The sequence below is a fragment of the Asparagus officinalis genome, unplaced genomic scaffold, assembly GCF_001876935.1.
Source record: "Asparagus officinalis unplaced genomic scaffold, Aspof.V1 AsparagusV1_Un43, whole genome shotgun sequence".
Classification (NCBI taxonomy): domain Eukaryota; kingdom Viridiplantae; phylum Streptophyta; class Magnoliopsida; order Asparagales; family Asparagaceae; genus Asparagus; species Asparagus officinalis.
The window spans coordinates 45,999-62,879 of NW_017972309.1; the positions used below are offsets into that span (position 1 = coordinate 45,999).

A 16,881-nucleotide genomic window follows, 5' to 3' on the forward strand; every position below is an offset into this window, starting at 1 on the left:
CCTCCTCTCCCGCCGCCTCTTCTCAATCTCCCACCGCCTCCTCTCTCGCCGCCTCCTCTCTCGTTGCCGCCTCCTCATCCTCTTCGTTGCCACCTCTTCTTTGTTCCCACCACCTCTTCGCCAGCTCCTCTTCTTCACCACTGCCTTCTCCTCGAGCTGATCGCTACACTTCATCCTCGAGCCACCTCGGCTCTTCGCTGCCTCTTCCTCTTCATTGCCAACCCTCCTCTCCTCTTTTTAAGGTTAAATTTTTATCTTTTTTCACTGTGATTAACTGATTATGTTGGACATAGTAATATTTCTTAGTATTTGGTTACTATTTTAGCTATTTAGTATATATATGCATGGTTGATTAAGGATCTAAGACTATTATTTATTTATTTTACAATTTTATAGGAAATTAATACATATTTTTGTGAATTATTATAATTAAATAAATTTAAAAATAGCAAACGCCTAGGCGCTAAGCCCCGGCTCGAATGCATATTTCGCCTAGCACCTTCTGTAATATTGGTCCTTCATACAATTATTTTGCCTAATTCAACTTGAGCAAAAGTAATTTTAATTTTATAAAATGCATATTCTCCAATTTATTATTTCGTTATGGTCCTAGTAGTAACCGCAACTATATTGATGAGGAAAGGATCTTATAATAATAGAATTCTTTACTGGTCTTCGAAAGATATTTCTTAATTATTTCATACTTTCGTGTAAACCTCCTTTTGCCAAAATTTTCTTAAATCTTTATATTATGTTTTTTTATTGTATTAATATTCCAGGTTTTCTTAACTCTTTAAAATTGTAACCCGATTAACTTTTTGCCTCAAAAGGCTTGATTTATTATTGCATTTGACTAATGTGATTAAAAGAAATTATTTTTAGCTAATACTTTTTTATTTATAAATTTGGAAAAACAACAATATTCATGCTTTATGCTTTTTTTATTCGCATGTTCACATTTAATACTTAACATGTTTTGATATTTACATCTTGATCCTGGTAAATTATAATAGTCAGATTTAATTTTTGTATCATACGTAAATTAATGTGTTGACTAACTAAAGCTTTATACATGATGTTGTCATTACTTTCTAGAATTGATGCATTGCGATAAAAGTCATTATATTTATCTTTGAGACGATTCAAATTTAAATATATAAATTTGAAAGGCTTAATTGCACTTAGATACCCTATAGTTTCACCTCCATTCACTTATATACTCTCACTTGTTTCTGACATCATTTATATACCATAAAGTTTTTAAAACCTGCATTTATATACCCTCACTTGTTTTGATAGCACTTATATTCCCTAAAGTTTATAGAACTTGCACTTAACTACCCTGAAGTTTTTAACTTGGTACTTAAACATTTTACACTGTTTAAAGTTTGCACTCAAATACCTACAAGTTTACATAACTGAGGGCATTTAAGAGTCCGTTTTTAAAACTTTGAGGTATTAAAGTGCAAGTTTTAAAAACTTTAGAGTATATAAGTGTTGCGAAAACAAGTGAGAGCATATAAGTGCAAGTTTGTAAACTTTAGTTTAGGGTATATACATGTTTCCAGAAACAAGTGAGGATATATAGGTGCAAACTAGGGGAAACTACAAGGTATTTGAGTGCGATTAGGCTAATTTGAAACATCAATATCCAACTCTTTCTATGTTGAAATTTTTTCTCATTCTTCCATTTTGTATTTTCTTTTCTTTGGTTACTTGATGTTCCTAATTTATCTAAAAATGTCCTTATGCTTTTCACCACAAGCCCCTTAAACCCTAAAAAATACCATGTTGCTTCTCCATTTTACTTTCTCAAACCATTGTTAAAAAACTTAATAATATATTGCAGTACAAGACTAAATAAAGATTTACTCATAACATTGTGCTTATTACTTTCTAGAACAAATGATTAGACATGGATGAAAAATCATTATGTTTATCTTTTGAGATGATTCAAATATATAGCGTATTGTTGCATATAAATTTGAAGCATCAATAACTAATATCTCCTTATTATTTTCTCAATTTTCCATTTTGTAATTTCTTTCACCCTTTATTATTTAATATTTTTTTAATCTTAAAATGTCCTCGACACTTTTTACTGTAGGCACTTATAAACCTTAAGCGATATCATGTTTCTTCTCCATTATTTTGCTTTCCACAACAATGTTGAAAAGTTAGCATCATCTATTGTACAGTTTATGAAACTTCATCATCTAAAGGACTGTTCCAAACATGAAGTTCTCACATTTTCAAAACGTTTCAGTTACACACATCAAACGCCCATGTTGGACACAAAACTTCTATTTTGCATATCTATGTCTCCATGCCCATGTCAATGCAACTCAGATATTGAAACATTGATCATTAATTTTTGTAAATTTATGAAGTGTAACCACTGTTTAAAGAAAAGAATGGAGATACTTGTGAAAAGTTTTAATTTCTTTGAAAGAAAGTATAGTCTTATTTTAATTTTAGATTGTCATGATGCAATATTCAATTTAAAACCCTAACTTTACAAGGTGTGAACCTAAAATAAGTGCAGATCTTATTTCACATATCTTTTTTTTCTCTCCTCTCTAGTTCTTGTTACAAATTCCTAGTTCTAAATAGGAAACTCATATCTCAATTTGTTCATATTTTAGCATGAAAGCAGAAAATTCCACCATCACGACATCACACCCATATTAACCCAAATATCTCTTTTTCTTAAAGTACAAAAATTTCCTATGCATCATCTACAATAGAATTTAAGTAACTATCAATTTTAAATCCATTTGATTGATTCAAAGTTCTTATCCATTTGACGCTCGAGGTCCAATTTACTTTAACTATGCAAAAATTGGCATAGAAAAGACTCCCATTTGGAAGATCATAAGCAAGGAGGTAAAGAAAAATAAAGAAAACTATAAAAAGGTGGTTGAACTAATTTGCATTAGAATTCTGGCTTTTAGTTAACAAAGTAGTCTAATCTATAAAGAGGAAGTTATTAATTTGGATTACAGATCATGTATATAAACTATATTTCCTGTCATCAATTGTATCGCTTCTATAAAGATAGATCTCCATCGAGTTTCTTCAATAAAAAAGAATTGAGATGTTTAAGAAAATTAAAATTTCTTTAGAAGAGAGTATAGCTTTCTTATAATTTTAGATTGTACAATGTAATCATGGATGTGAAGTCTCAAAAAAAAAATTCCTTTTATCCTTCTTTCTTTTTCCTAATTTCTTGTTATAAATTCTAACTCCTAAATAGTTTTTAAATCATCTCCAAACCTATCCTTCACTAGTTGGTCTTTCGAAATGTAATAGTTTCAAGACAAATCTTATAAACCACAGCAGCAGAAATGAAGTTCTATTTATGTAATAACGGAGCATAAGCTTTGGTTCCATGATTTCAAATAGAAAAATGTCAGTTGGTGTTTTCGAGTTTTGAGACCCATCTTATCCCTTAAAAAATGATTTTTGTAAAAAAGCATTTCTTACAAAGTTTTATTAACTCAAGCATAAGAAATTAACTTCTGATATTCATTGTCAACTTTCTTGAAATTTCATCAAAACACATGAGCATAACCTTAAAAACATCCAACGTAGAAATATAGGACAAATTTTTCCAAGCCAAGTCAGTTATTAATAAGGGACTATATCAAGCTAGCAATAAGCAAATAATGGTAGTAACACATAGTTCGCATTAAAATCCCCAGTATCTAAGATTTATAAATTATAATCAACTTTTGTAATTAAGATGATTAATTTAGATACTTGGTGCATAATTGGTCATGTAATTTAGATCCTTATGCAAAATGCTTCCAACCAACTTGTTTATCGAACGACCATGGTATCACAATTTTTAATTAAAACTATATTCTAGCCATATTCAAGTTGTATCTTTATAGCAAACATGCAAATCAATTTATAAGATTGTTACAACTGCAATAATTAATAGTAGGAATAAATATTGTTCACCACGATCTACTAACATGATAAAATCATTCTTGATGACCTCCTTACCATGATCCATCATTGATTATTTCATTGCCAAATCAAATCATTTTGATCGGTTAAGACAGTAAGCAATAAACAAGCCACTACAATTCACTCCACATACGAGTTTGAGAATTGAAAAATGAATGTAGAGCCATTATTTGTGGGCGGTCAAAAATGCAAACCCTTAGTAAGATCAACCAAGCACAAGTGTTGGTCCTACTAATTGCATTTCGTTCGTTCAACCATGACCAATAGACTCAACAAAGTCAAGAGGGTCCACAAAATTGGCCAAGGATTGGGGATCCCAAGAGCTTAAGTCAAACAAGTCATAGATCAACACTGAGCTTGGGAACAAGTTGTGGCGTGTAGCTAAGTGGCACACAACTGAGTGGCGCACGATTAAAGTGGCGCACCTATGAGATGGCACATCAACGAAGTAGCGCGTCAACGAAGTGGCAGACCAGTGAAGTAGTGCACAATACCATATACAAAGCCATTAAAGGAGATCAATTTGGCATGATAGTGACCAACTCTAGGTAATCACATCACCAAAATATCCTACATTGAATATAACAAAATTGGAAGGATAGATAAATTAAGGGGTGCGCAACTATAGCTGTGCACATTATAATGAGTCTAAAAACAATGTTTTAATTGGATTTGGATTAGTTAGATGATTAGAACTATTTTTGGATAATTTGCTTTGGACTATCTAAAACTAATTAATTTTTTTTATAATAAATGAAGAAAAGTTCTAGAATAAAATAAAGTTGGATTAGTTTTCGATAGTTGGAGATTATGAAAGTTTGAAACTCTCTCGTGCATGAGGAAATTATTTGAGTGATAGACTTCGAATATGGTTGTTAGATGTAGTGAACAGAGTTCAACTTCGAGGTATACTTGTTATTTCAATTAATTTTCACCCTTTATATCATGTGTTTGGCATGTGATAGACTGAAGTTGACAATTCTTCTATGAGGGGTTATAGTGAAAATTCTTCGAAGCAATTCAATGGTATAGAAGTTCAATAGGATTATGTGCAAAACCCCTCAAAGTTAAGGGGAGTTTTATTGAATTAAAATAGTATATCTACAAATTAATCCCTTTTTATTTGTCAATCCTTTCTTTTGTAGAAAAGTCTTTATCGTCCAACATGTATCCCTAGATGTAAAACTTGTCATGTGAAATCCCTAGTTGAATTTGGAATATTATCTATTAAGTGAAAACGAATTCAAATTTTTCTTTCCGATTCTAGTGAGACTAATTTCACATATTTAGGCCCCCAAATCCCCCATTACATGAAAAAGAAAAAATAAGAGATTTCTCTCACTCTAAATTGTTTATAGGGAAAATTGCTTCCAGCCCCCAAAATTCAAAAAAACATGCATCCCCCCAAGACTTTGTCAACGGGTGCTTTGCCCCAAAAAATAAAGATTTTGTTCTCTGAGCCCCAAAACACAAAACCCAAGAGATCAAAATATGTGAAGATCATAATACTCTTCTTTCTCTTTTTATCATGATGTACTGAGATGATAGTTAAAATGATTGATGAGAATTATTTTATTATTTTTGTTGTTGATGAGGGGAACTAACTATTTGTATTGGAAGATTGTTAAAATTACGGGTTAATTGTTAAGGTTACGAGTTAATTATTAAGGTTACGGGTCAATTGTTAAGGTTATGGATCCCTTATCTCTCTCTCTTTATCATGATGTTACTGTGATGATGTTAAAATGATTGAAGGGGATTATTATTTTATTATTTTTATTTTTTTATTATTTTTGTTGTTGATGAGGAAACTAATTGTTTTTGTTTGTATTGGGAGATTGTTAAGGTTACGGGTTTAGTTGTTAAGGTTACAGGTTGGTTGTGAATGTTACAAGTTTAATTGTTAAGCTTACGAGTTTAATTGTTAAGATTACGGGTTTAATTGTTAAGATTACGGATTTGTTGTTAAGGTTACGATTCGGTTGTTAAGGTTACGGGTCGGTTGTTAAGGTTACGGGTTAATTATGAAGGTTACAGGTTTAATTATTATGGTTACGGGTTTAATTGTTAAGGTTACGAGTTTAATTGTTAAGGCTACGGGTTTAATTATTAAGGTTACGGGTTCGTTGTTAAGATTACGGGTCGGTTGTTAAGGTTACGGGTCGATTGTGAAGGTTACGGGTTTAATTGTTAAGATTGTGGGTTTAATTGTTAAGATTACGAATTTATTGTTAAGGTTACGTGTCGGTTGTTAAGGTTACGGGTCGGTTATTAAGGTTACGGGTTTAATTATTAAGGTTACGGGTTTAATTGTTAAGGTTACGGATTTGTTGTTAAGCTTATGGACCGGTTGTTAAGGTTACGGGTTGGTTGTGAAGGTTACACGTTGGGATATATATGTATATATATTTTGAGTGTTACACGTTGGGATATATATGTATATATATTTTGAGTGGAATGAATACTTTGGGTCACTTGGCCTAGTGGTAAAGTTCGAGAGTTTGGACAAGAGATTAGGGGTTCAACCCCCTCCAGCCACAATATTTTTAGAATATTCGTTGTTAAGTATAATAGTTGATTGTGAAGGTTACGGATTGGTTGTTAAGGTTACGGGTTTGTTGTTAAGGATATGCGTTGGTTGTGAATGTTACGCTTTAGTTGTGAAGTTAACCTACACAACAAACCCATAACCTTAACAACAAACCTGTAACCTTAACAACCAACCCGTAACTTTCACAACCAACTCGTAACCTTCACAACCGACCCGTAACCTTCACAACCGACCCGTAACCTTAACAATTAAACCTGTAACCTTAATAATTAAACTCGTAACCTTAACAATTAAACCCGTAACCTTCACAACCGACCCGTAACCTTAACAACCAACCCGTAACCTTAACAATAAATCCGTAACCTTAAAAATTAAACTCGTAACATTAACAATTAAACATGTAACCTTAACAATTAAACCCGTAATCTTCACAACCAACTCGTAACCTTAACAATTAAACCTGTAACCTTAACAATCTCCTAATACAAACAAAAACAATTAGTTTCCTCATCAACAACGAAAATAATAAAAAAACAAAAATAGTAAAATAACAATCATCTTCAATCATTTCAACATTATCACAGTAACATCATGATAAAGAGAGAGAGAAGGGATTCATAACCTTAACAATTGATCCGTAACCTTAACAATTAACTCGCAACATTAATAATTAAGCCGTAACTTTAACAATCTATCAATACAAACAGTTAGTTCCCCTCATCAATGAAAATAATAAAATAATCCTCATCAATCATTTTAACTATTATCTCAGTACATTATGATAAAAAGAGAGAGAGAGAGAAGGGTATTATGGCCTTCACGTATTTTAATCTCTTGGGTTTTATGTTTTGGGGGTTCGGAGAACAAAATCTTTATTTTTTGGGGCAAAGCACCCGTTGACAAAGTCTTGGGGGGAAGCATGTTTTTTTGGGTTTTAGGGGCTGGAAGCATTTTTCCCTTGTTTATAACTTCAAAGTTTTGACGTGCGACAGGAAACTTTAAGATCCACATCTCGTACTAATGAAATAGTCTGCTACCTCTTTGACCACCACATCCCCCACTCTCTCCGCCTCGAATCGCCACTTCCAGCTATTTAAAAGCTCGAACTCACCCTCGACATCACCTATATCATCCGGATGATCTACCTAACCCCCTCTGGCTTGATCTATTTCAACCACCAAGAGATCGTTAACCAATAATCTGTCAACTGCATCTCTACGCTCTACATGTTTTCTCATGTCTTGAAACTCCCTCTCGAGCTCCATCTTTATCGGAAGGAGAAAAATTCGTCATACATTTGCAAAGCAATGAAGGGAGTGAAGGGAAAGTGCAAATGGTGGTGAATGTCGAGCTAGTTAGAGAGATTACAATGATCAACAAAGATGAAATGTGTGAAGGGATGAAATAAGGAGCCTGTAGTTCCAATGGTGATGATATTGGAGGAGATTACGGCTGAGGATTGCGACAATGAGAGCAAGTGTATGGTGTGTTTGGAAGAGTTTGAGTCGTCAAATAGCAAGAAGAGTGATAGTATGGACTATGGATATTATGATGCTTGCATGCATTTCATTGCGGTGCAGTCTTGAGTGGTTGGAATCGCATCCTTCTTTTAAAAATCATGATGTTGATAGGTCTAATGTTCAATTTTATCTTATTTCATTTCATTTTAATTCGTTAATATTGATTTCTATTCTTAAAGAAAATTCAGTTTAATCCTATTAGAATATAAAAATATTATTCACAATTCTTATCACAACTTTAAAGTTTTGATATGATTATAGAGAATTTGAGAATTTATTAAGAAAATATATACTTCTTTTGTGTTTCTTTAGAATAGATTTTAGCAATGTTGAAAATAGCGATAACGCATAGCGTAACGCTCACCTCCGGTTAACGTAAAATGCAAAATAGCTTAACTCTTAACCAATGTTTTAAATGTCGGCCGACATGTCCGACATGTCGGCCGACATGTCGGTTTGAGGACTTGACCGACACGACATGAACGTTTTTAACTCGTATGTCGGTTTTCAGCGTCAAATCGGAAATATCAGTGTCATATCGGGCATATCGGCCTATTTTTTAGCTTTGAAAAATCGACCGATATGGTACTTTTTTAAGATCCGTTTTTTGTTATTGGGTTTGGGTTTAGTGATAAATACCCAAACCCCTTTGACCCGTTCTCATGTTTAAGGGTTTCTTACGAACCCGATAGAAAGAATTTATGAACCCAAATCCATATATTATTTACTTTTTTATATGTTTAGTCTATAGAATTTATAAAATATGCTTATATTGAATTTATGAAGAGATTAATGGGTATCCTTGTCATAGGAGGGGATTTCCTCCTATGACGCCTCTAAAATCACATGATTGAGGGACATTATGGATGATCCGCTCCGTTGAACTTGATCTACATATTCTAAAACCTCAACACACCAAGTTTGGGGTGAACCCGTCGTCGTTTGACCCTTTATCTAATCGTATCAATTTTAACGGTTTTGAATGAATAGAACTTTTCACATGGCTCGATGGAGGGTCAAACGACGACGGATTCACCCCAAACTTGGTGTGTTGGGGTTTTAGAATATGTAGATCAAGTTCAACGGAGCGGATCATCCACAATGTCGCTCAATCATGTGATTTTAGAGACGTCATAGGAGGAAATCCCCTCCTATGACAAGGATACCCATTAATCTCATTTATGAATGCTTAGATTACATTTAGGACATGATATTATACATATGCGCACTACCCGATATGGCAATCCGATATTTAATCAATGTTCCCCGATATATCCTCGATTTTCGCTATCCGACATGGATTTCAGCCATCTGAAAATAAACCCGACATCTGACATTTAAAACCTTGCTCTTAACGTAGGTTAAATGATTTATTATTATTTAAATATTTTATTGATACATAATATTCAAAATCAAATAATATGAATAATCATCACGGTTTTCGAACATATCATCATAAAAATACTATCATAAATCAATATAATATTAACAATTTCACAACAAAATCAACCATGTATGCCTTAACAATCATTCCAGAAGCATAGTCGTTAAGAAAAATATACATCACACATTATCACAGTAAGTTCTAATAGGTAATAGCATATTATAAATCTAAAAACAACTAATAGTAATCCAAGTGAAGTTACAGTTTTTATTTTTAAAAGAAAAGTACCAATTTTTATTACTTCTAAATTTGGTTAATTAGAAAAAAAGTAACTAGTAATTCTTTAATCTCTTTTTAATATTTTTTAGTGTAAAGTCTGATTAATTTGAATAAAACTCAATCACAGCCATTAAAATTATTTTAAAAATCAATATCAGCCCTTTAATAATTTAATCTAAGCTATAAAGCACTATGAAGACGCGTTACAAAGCGTACGCTATGGGTAAAATAACGTACGTTATTTTGTTTTTACGCTATTTTCCAACGCTACGTAGCGACAGGGTAGCGCTATATTATACTATGCGCTATTAGGGCTACAGAATCAGGTTTAAATTTTATTGTAAAGAACGGGTCGGTCGGGTTTCAAGTTCACTCAAGAACTGCACATTATCCAAAATCACAATCCAATAGTATGACCCGATAATTTCAATTTTTAGAGCCGCTAATATCAGTCGATAATCACCTTTATCACTGCATTATCGCCGATAAATCCCAAAAAAGATAATCGATTTAAATTTTAACTTATCCTATCGAAAAGCTCCCAAAATCGATAACTCGGGGATAATATTGGATTATCGATCGATATTTAAAAACTTTGCTTATTATGGTATGAGGCTAATAAAGATGTTGCACTAATGCAAAGCTGCCAACTACTATGGGCACTACAATAAGTCCAAAAGAATGAAGCTTCTTCACCAACCAAATTGACATGCGCTACCAAGGTTTTGAAAAGGTTCTACAAGAGTGGTTGGCCGGTCCACAACTGCTCAGCCATGCACTAGTACGCACCTCGTCGTTAATGAGGATTGATTGCAGCCTTATTGTACTAACCACACATCAAACGCTCTCTACTATCTGCGCACCACAACTGAAGATATTGCTTATTAATAGCAAACCTCCTTCACCAATCAAAGGGCTCCAACTTTGCTCGAAACTTCTAAAGTTCTTTTGCAATTGTTCCTCATTGTCGTTGCATATTGGTATACCTCACGCCAACAAGCAGCATAGCTCTTGTGGTCAAAGAGTTCACCTCTCCTTAGCCCTCTAAGTTGGATTTCCACTTAGATGCGCAGTTGAGTGTTTCTTCTTCGATCGATCACTTTATTCGTTGATCAAGTCCTTCAAAGAGAGCCTTCTCCAACACCTCTATTCAATCAACACTAAGTTTCGACATCCCTATCGTTCGTGTGCTCAGCAAGATTAAGAGTTGAGATCCTTGCGGCATACATTAATCGTTAACAAGAATGGTTAAGCCTGCATCAACTTCATCCGCAGCTAACGAGATCAAAATAATGAATCATAAATCGATTTCGAATTAGAAGTCCATATCCATAGATAATATAATTTAATCCAGTCTATATAGTATTTTCTATGATGATAAAGAAATGAAACGCATTTCACTTGCTCACAATTCTTATTCATCTACTAAATCTTTTGAAAAAAGAATTGGTTGAACCTGAAAATTTACTCTCTAAATGAATAAACAATTGAATTTTATTCGGTTGGGTAGTACCAACTATATCGAGTGCTAATTCCCATTTATTTCTTATTGAATTAACCGATCAACTTGCTTTTGTCAATTCAATACTTTGTACTATTCCAATTCCAATAAAATTTTTGACATATTTCACTTCATTATGAAAATCAATCCTACTGCTTCTGATCTTGCGGTTTCCACACTTGAAGAAAAACATAGGGCATATTACTCAAATTATTGGCCTAATACTAGATTTGTTACCCTATCTTTAAAATGAAAATTAGACGTTTCGACATGAATCTCAACACTCACTTGTTCAAATTCTACATATTAATCATTTTGAGCTGAAATCAAGATTTTTAGTAGAATATTTAACTATGTATAATATTCCGACACACAAAAGTCATACAAGTCTATAGAACATAGAAAAACGGGATATCTATGACAAGTATCCGCGTGATGAACCAAATACTAATTGAACTTTATTTTTCCATTGTAAGCAGCTCATACATGTTCGACAATATCGCCTATGAATACTCCACCTGTATGAAAAGTTCTTAATGTTAGTTTAGCCCCTATTGCTCCAATTAATTGACCTATGACTTCTCCTAATTCGACCAGGTCGCCATGAGTGGGGCTTCTTCCAAAACATAGTTTACGGATCCAAGATGAATTCCCAAGTAAAGGGGGTTCAGATATATATTGGTTGTGCTCGAAAGGTTATGAAACGATTGGTAAGTCTAGTCCCAATATCTTGACCAATTTGCTATGTACGAATGATGAGAGAACCAATTCCAATATTTACTAAATGTTCCTATTGGCGTGCATCCAGCAGGAACTGAACCTACGAAATTGTCAATTATGAGGTGGGCACTTTATCCATTCAGCCATGGATGTTTAACAGGGCTCGTGATACATCGTGAATAACCAAATTCCAATTGAAATGATATCTTTAAGAAGAATAAATGGAAATCCTTAGAAGGAATCAATGAAACGACATCAATTCAAAACCATGATCTTTGAATTAAGAGAATTAAGAGAGATTAAGAATTCTCACTATTTCTTAGATTCATGGATCAAAACAACATTATGCTTTTCTAGGACTTGAGTACTCTAATATGGATCTCCTCTAAAGGAGAGAAAGCATTACTAACAAACCAATCTCTGTGAGGAGATTAATTAGCTTCAAGACTACATATTACAACTCTCACTTCAATAAAAAGTATTTCTGGCCTACTCTACTACAAAATATCTGCAAAACATAACAACGCCATAATGTGACTTGTGTCAAAACAAATAAGTCACAACTATTGTAGTATTGCTCAAATCTAATATCTTGTTATCCTTAAACCTAATCCAAGCCAGATAGAGCTGGATCTAAGCAGTGTTGTAAATAGCGGCCAATAGCGGGGCTATAGCGGCGCGAATAGCGGTCGCGGCCCTTCAACGCTACGCGTAGGGGTTTCGCGGCTGGCTTAAGCGGGAAAATCCACTATTCATTCGAATAGCGCGTAAAAGCGGCTTTTAGCGGGTTAAAAGCGGGTTTTCGCGGTTAAAAGCGGATTTTCGCGGTTAAAAGCGGATTTTTGTTGTTAAAAGCGGCTAAACCCGCTAAACCCGCTATCACACATATTATGATGCTATATTTCTTGAATTTCTTCATAGTTTCATTCATACAACAAGCCTACTAATTGTTATTTACTGATAATACAAGAAATTTACAACTAATTAAATTTTTAGATTTTTTTATGAATTTTCTTATTATTTAGGATATTTAAATATATTTAAATTTGACCGCTATTTGACTGTGCGCTATTTGCCGCGATTTCGCCGCAATAGCCCGATATAGCCTTAGCGGTACCTCGCCGCGACGCGCCGCGGTCCGCTATCAGCAACCTTGGATCTAAGATATGCTCAAATTTCGGTTAACCATGCAAATGAGATTAACTGGGATGTATAGAACCAGTTCCCTTGAGGTATGAAAAAAAATCCTATACAGAGCCCTTTATAGAAGATCATGTAGGGAGGTAGGAGCTGATAGCATCGTGCATATCAAGGATCTTGATACACATATCACTGATGTGTATCATTGCATTTCACTATTCTAACTATGTTTATATGAGGTGCCCACACTAATGTTGATTGTACTAAAAGAGACTGCATTTATTTACTTGAGCATTTATACACTGAGTGTCAACCTCCCCTTCCTCCTTATGTGATATTATATAAAGGACCCCGACCCTCTATAGTTTTTTTTGTACTAAGTTGTGTGAAGTGTTCGAGTTTGTCCTAAATTCGACCCAGATCTACTCTGTTTGAACTTTAGCTTGGATAGATTCAAGTTGGCTTAGATCCTAGATTTCAACAAAAGCTATTAACTAGATCTTCAGACAATCTATGTCAAAATAAGCTAAAATTTCATGTTGGCCATCTCAAACATACCAAATATAAAAAATTAATGCAAAAAAACTCATTTTGACCATCTCCAACATAAACTAGTCGGACAGACAGGGCTGGATTCAAGATATGCTCAGATCTGTTAGCCATGCATATGAATCCAAGCAGAATGCAAACTGAGACTGACACCGTAGGCACCCTTCAGCGAGTTCGCGTAAGCCATGAGAAAAACATACATATAGGACCCTCTATAGAATATCGTGTAAAGAGGAAGGAGGGGATAACATCTGGCACATCAGAAATCTTGATACATAGTAATGATGTATAAGAAATGCACTATACTGATTGCATTATGCCTGCACCAATGGTGACTGCACCGGTATGCCAGGTGTCACCCTCTCCTTCCTCCCTATATGATATTATATAGAGATCCACTACACCCTACATGATATTATATAGAAATCCCTCAATGGTTTTTTTTTTCCTTTCTTTTTTTATTATGCAGAGGTGAGGGTAGTGTTCAGCTCTGTTCAAAATCCGACCAGATCCTAACCAGGACGGGCTCCAACTGGCTGACTCCAGTTGTCCAGTCGGCTCAGATCGTAAATTCCAACACAAGCTATTAACGAGCTCGAGTTCTTAACGCAATGTCACAATCCATGTCACAACAAGCAAAAGATTCCATTTTTTTCCTATGTTAGCAGACCAAAGGATAAAATTTTTACACAAAACAGCAAAAAAGACGAAGACGCACCTCAAGAGCGTGCTTGAACCGGCGAAACTTCCTCAGCTCCTTCTTAGCAACCCGACAAAGCAGCCACTTCGACAGCCTCTTCTCCTCCTCCTCCTCGCACTGATCCAGCACAGCCCCAGACCCAAGGCTAGGGTTCTCCATCGTCGATATCCTCCGATACAAAGCGCTCCACTTTATCGCCGGCCGCTTCTCGTAGTCCACAGTCCCATAGCTGTGGACCTGAGAGATCGAGCATCGAACTGGACCGAATCGGATCGATTCGGATTTGAGGATTGGAGCGGGGGAGCGAAAGGAGATTGGGATTTGAGAGTAGGAGGACTTGGAGGTTGCGAAATTGAGGGGGTTGACGAGAGGAGAGGTTGGGATTCGGAGGAGCATTTCTAGGGTTTTGGGGGGATTTTCTAGGGTTTTTGGGAGTCGAGAGAGGGGAGGAAAGGTTTTGGATGAAGAATGAGAGGTGAGGGGAGGAACCGAGAGCGAGGGGAAGAGTTGGGTACATGTTGGGCCTTTGCATTGGGCCCCATGTGGCCCAGTTAAAGCAATTGGACAATATGGAAATATTTACGGTTTGAGTGGAATGATAATGGATCAGGCCTAAAGAAGGCCCCAACAGGTAGCCCAGAATTTTTACCAACCATTATTTGTTCTACTCCCCTCAGAACTTTGGATGAATATACGATACTCCCCCAACAACTTTCAAAATATCACAAAACCATCCTTAAGTTGGGGGGTGTATGAAAACTCCCGTTAACATTAATATGTTATAAGAAAAACTCCTAACAATCTTAACTACAATTTGCATATGGGTTGGTAAAATTACGCAGGGGGGGTTTAATAATGAAAATTACGGTAAACACTGTGAATTTATAAACCATAACTACACTGTAGCCTCGAGCATGTGAGAAAACCGACTTGGGCTATCAAGGCTATCATACGCCCATTCTCAAGCGGCAAACACATATGTCTGGGGCTATGATCAACCATAACTAGCTTTCGTGCTCTCCGCACAACAACAAAATATTATATTAGAGTATAACAATGGAAACTAATATTGGAATATAAAAGAAAAAGATCATGATTTATATAACTTATTCATGCATGTACGCCTCAAAAATTGTTACCTCTGTAAATGAAATGACATCATCTCCGAAAGGTGTCATGATTGATCATATAGGACGTCATCACTAACCGGCCCGGGAAGCATAGTGTATATACATGCACATATAATTGGCAACATATTAGTTCTTGCTATATCAATAAAACTATAATAATCAATAAGACTATAATAAAAGGGGTTAATTAGAGATAGATAACTTATTACCAATTAATTGTTATGTACTTGTTCTTGATGGACAATAAGACCTATTTATGACCAAATTGATTACATTGACTATATTTAATTCGTGATGCCACTCCTTCCTGCTCTTGATACATGGTACCTCTAATGCACACGGATCGAGATCTTCATGCTTGTCTTTTAAACTGAGGTGGTAATAGACATGGTCCATGTATAAGCCGGTCAATAATGTCTATCATCGGGAGGATGAAAACTCTTCTTATAAGCCTTTCGGTAATGATTCGTTGAATACCAAACTAAACAATACCGATCATAAGGCAATTTAGCGCCACCATCTTGATTCGAACTAGCCACCATTCGTGACATGACCCGAAGCATTATGGAACATATCACTTAACGTTGCACAATGGGAAGGCCTATCTAAATGTAGTGGTTAAGTCCATGTCATTTCACTCAAGTCATTTTCTAAGTGCACAGTACTCATAGATGAAATGAATTCGCTCGAGTTATTTTCTAGGTCAAGCATTCGGGAGAACTCCCTTGGAGCATATGAAAGTTGGACAACACATTAGAAAATTTTCAATGAACAACTTGACTAAGATTTGGTTTTCCGCAAGTTGTAACATGTCAAACATTTCTTGATCATTAGTGATCTTTGCAACAATTGTTCTTTTTTCATTTATCGCTCAATTACAAAAGACCGTAGTTGCATACTCTACATCATTAATTCCAATTATTCTATATTTTTGCTCCACTATTCATTTGAAGTTGCATTTCTAAATAAACATGAATACTTTTCAATATCCTAGCTTCTCTGTATATAGGCATATTATTCATTCCAACACTTAGTTTCCCATTGAATAAGCAAATAACGTGTATTCCATTTGCCATCAAAACTGAAATATTAACATTCATCATATACAATTTATATATATTATTCATAAGTTAAATTTTATATATCTTATTTATAGTTAAACCTAGTTAAACCATTGTTGAAAGACCATTTATATCAAATTTTAACCAAATCATATTGTTTATCAAAATAAAAAAATCATTATAACCCTATAGTTATTTCTAAGCTACAATTATAACTAGGAAATAGAGAGAAATTTATAAAAAATAGAAAAATTTACCTTTTATGAAGAGTTGAAGTTCATCGGCGTCGGAGAAGATAGATGGTATCATAGTTCACCAATGTCAGAGTAAACTTTTGGGAAGATCATCGGTTTGGATTTGGAGAGAAGAAG

The 16,881-nt window shown here is 34.7% G+C and overlaps 1 protein-coding gene across 1 annotated transcript in view; it reads right to left on the reverse strand.

The window, feature by feature from the left end:
* LOC109827124 (pentatricopeptide repeat-containing protein At1g02150) overlaps window positions 1-14,809 on the reverse strand; it is an 18,704-nt gene extending 3,895 nt beyond the window's left edge. Inside the window, exon 1 of the mRNA XM_020394084.1 lies at window positions 14,338-14,809. Within this exon, the coding sequence (XP_020249673.1) occupies window positions 14,338-14,715 (378 nt within the window). The 5' untranslated portion in view covers window positions 14,716-14,809. The remainder of the gene's footprint in view (window positions 1-14,337) is intronic.
* Between the last annotated feature and the right edge of the window lie 2,072 nt (window positions 14,810-16,881).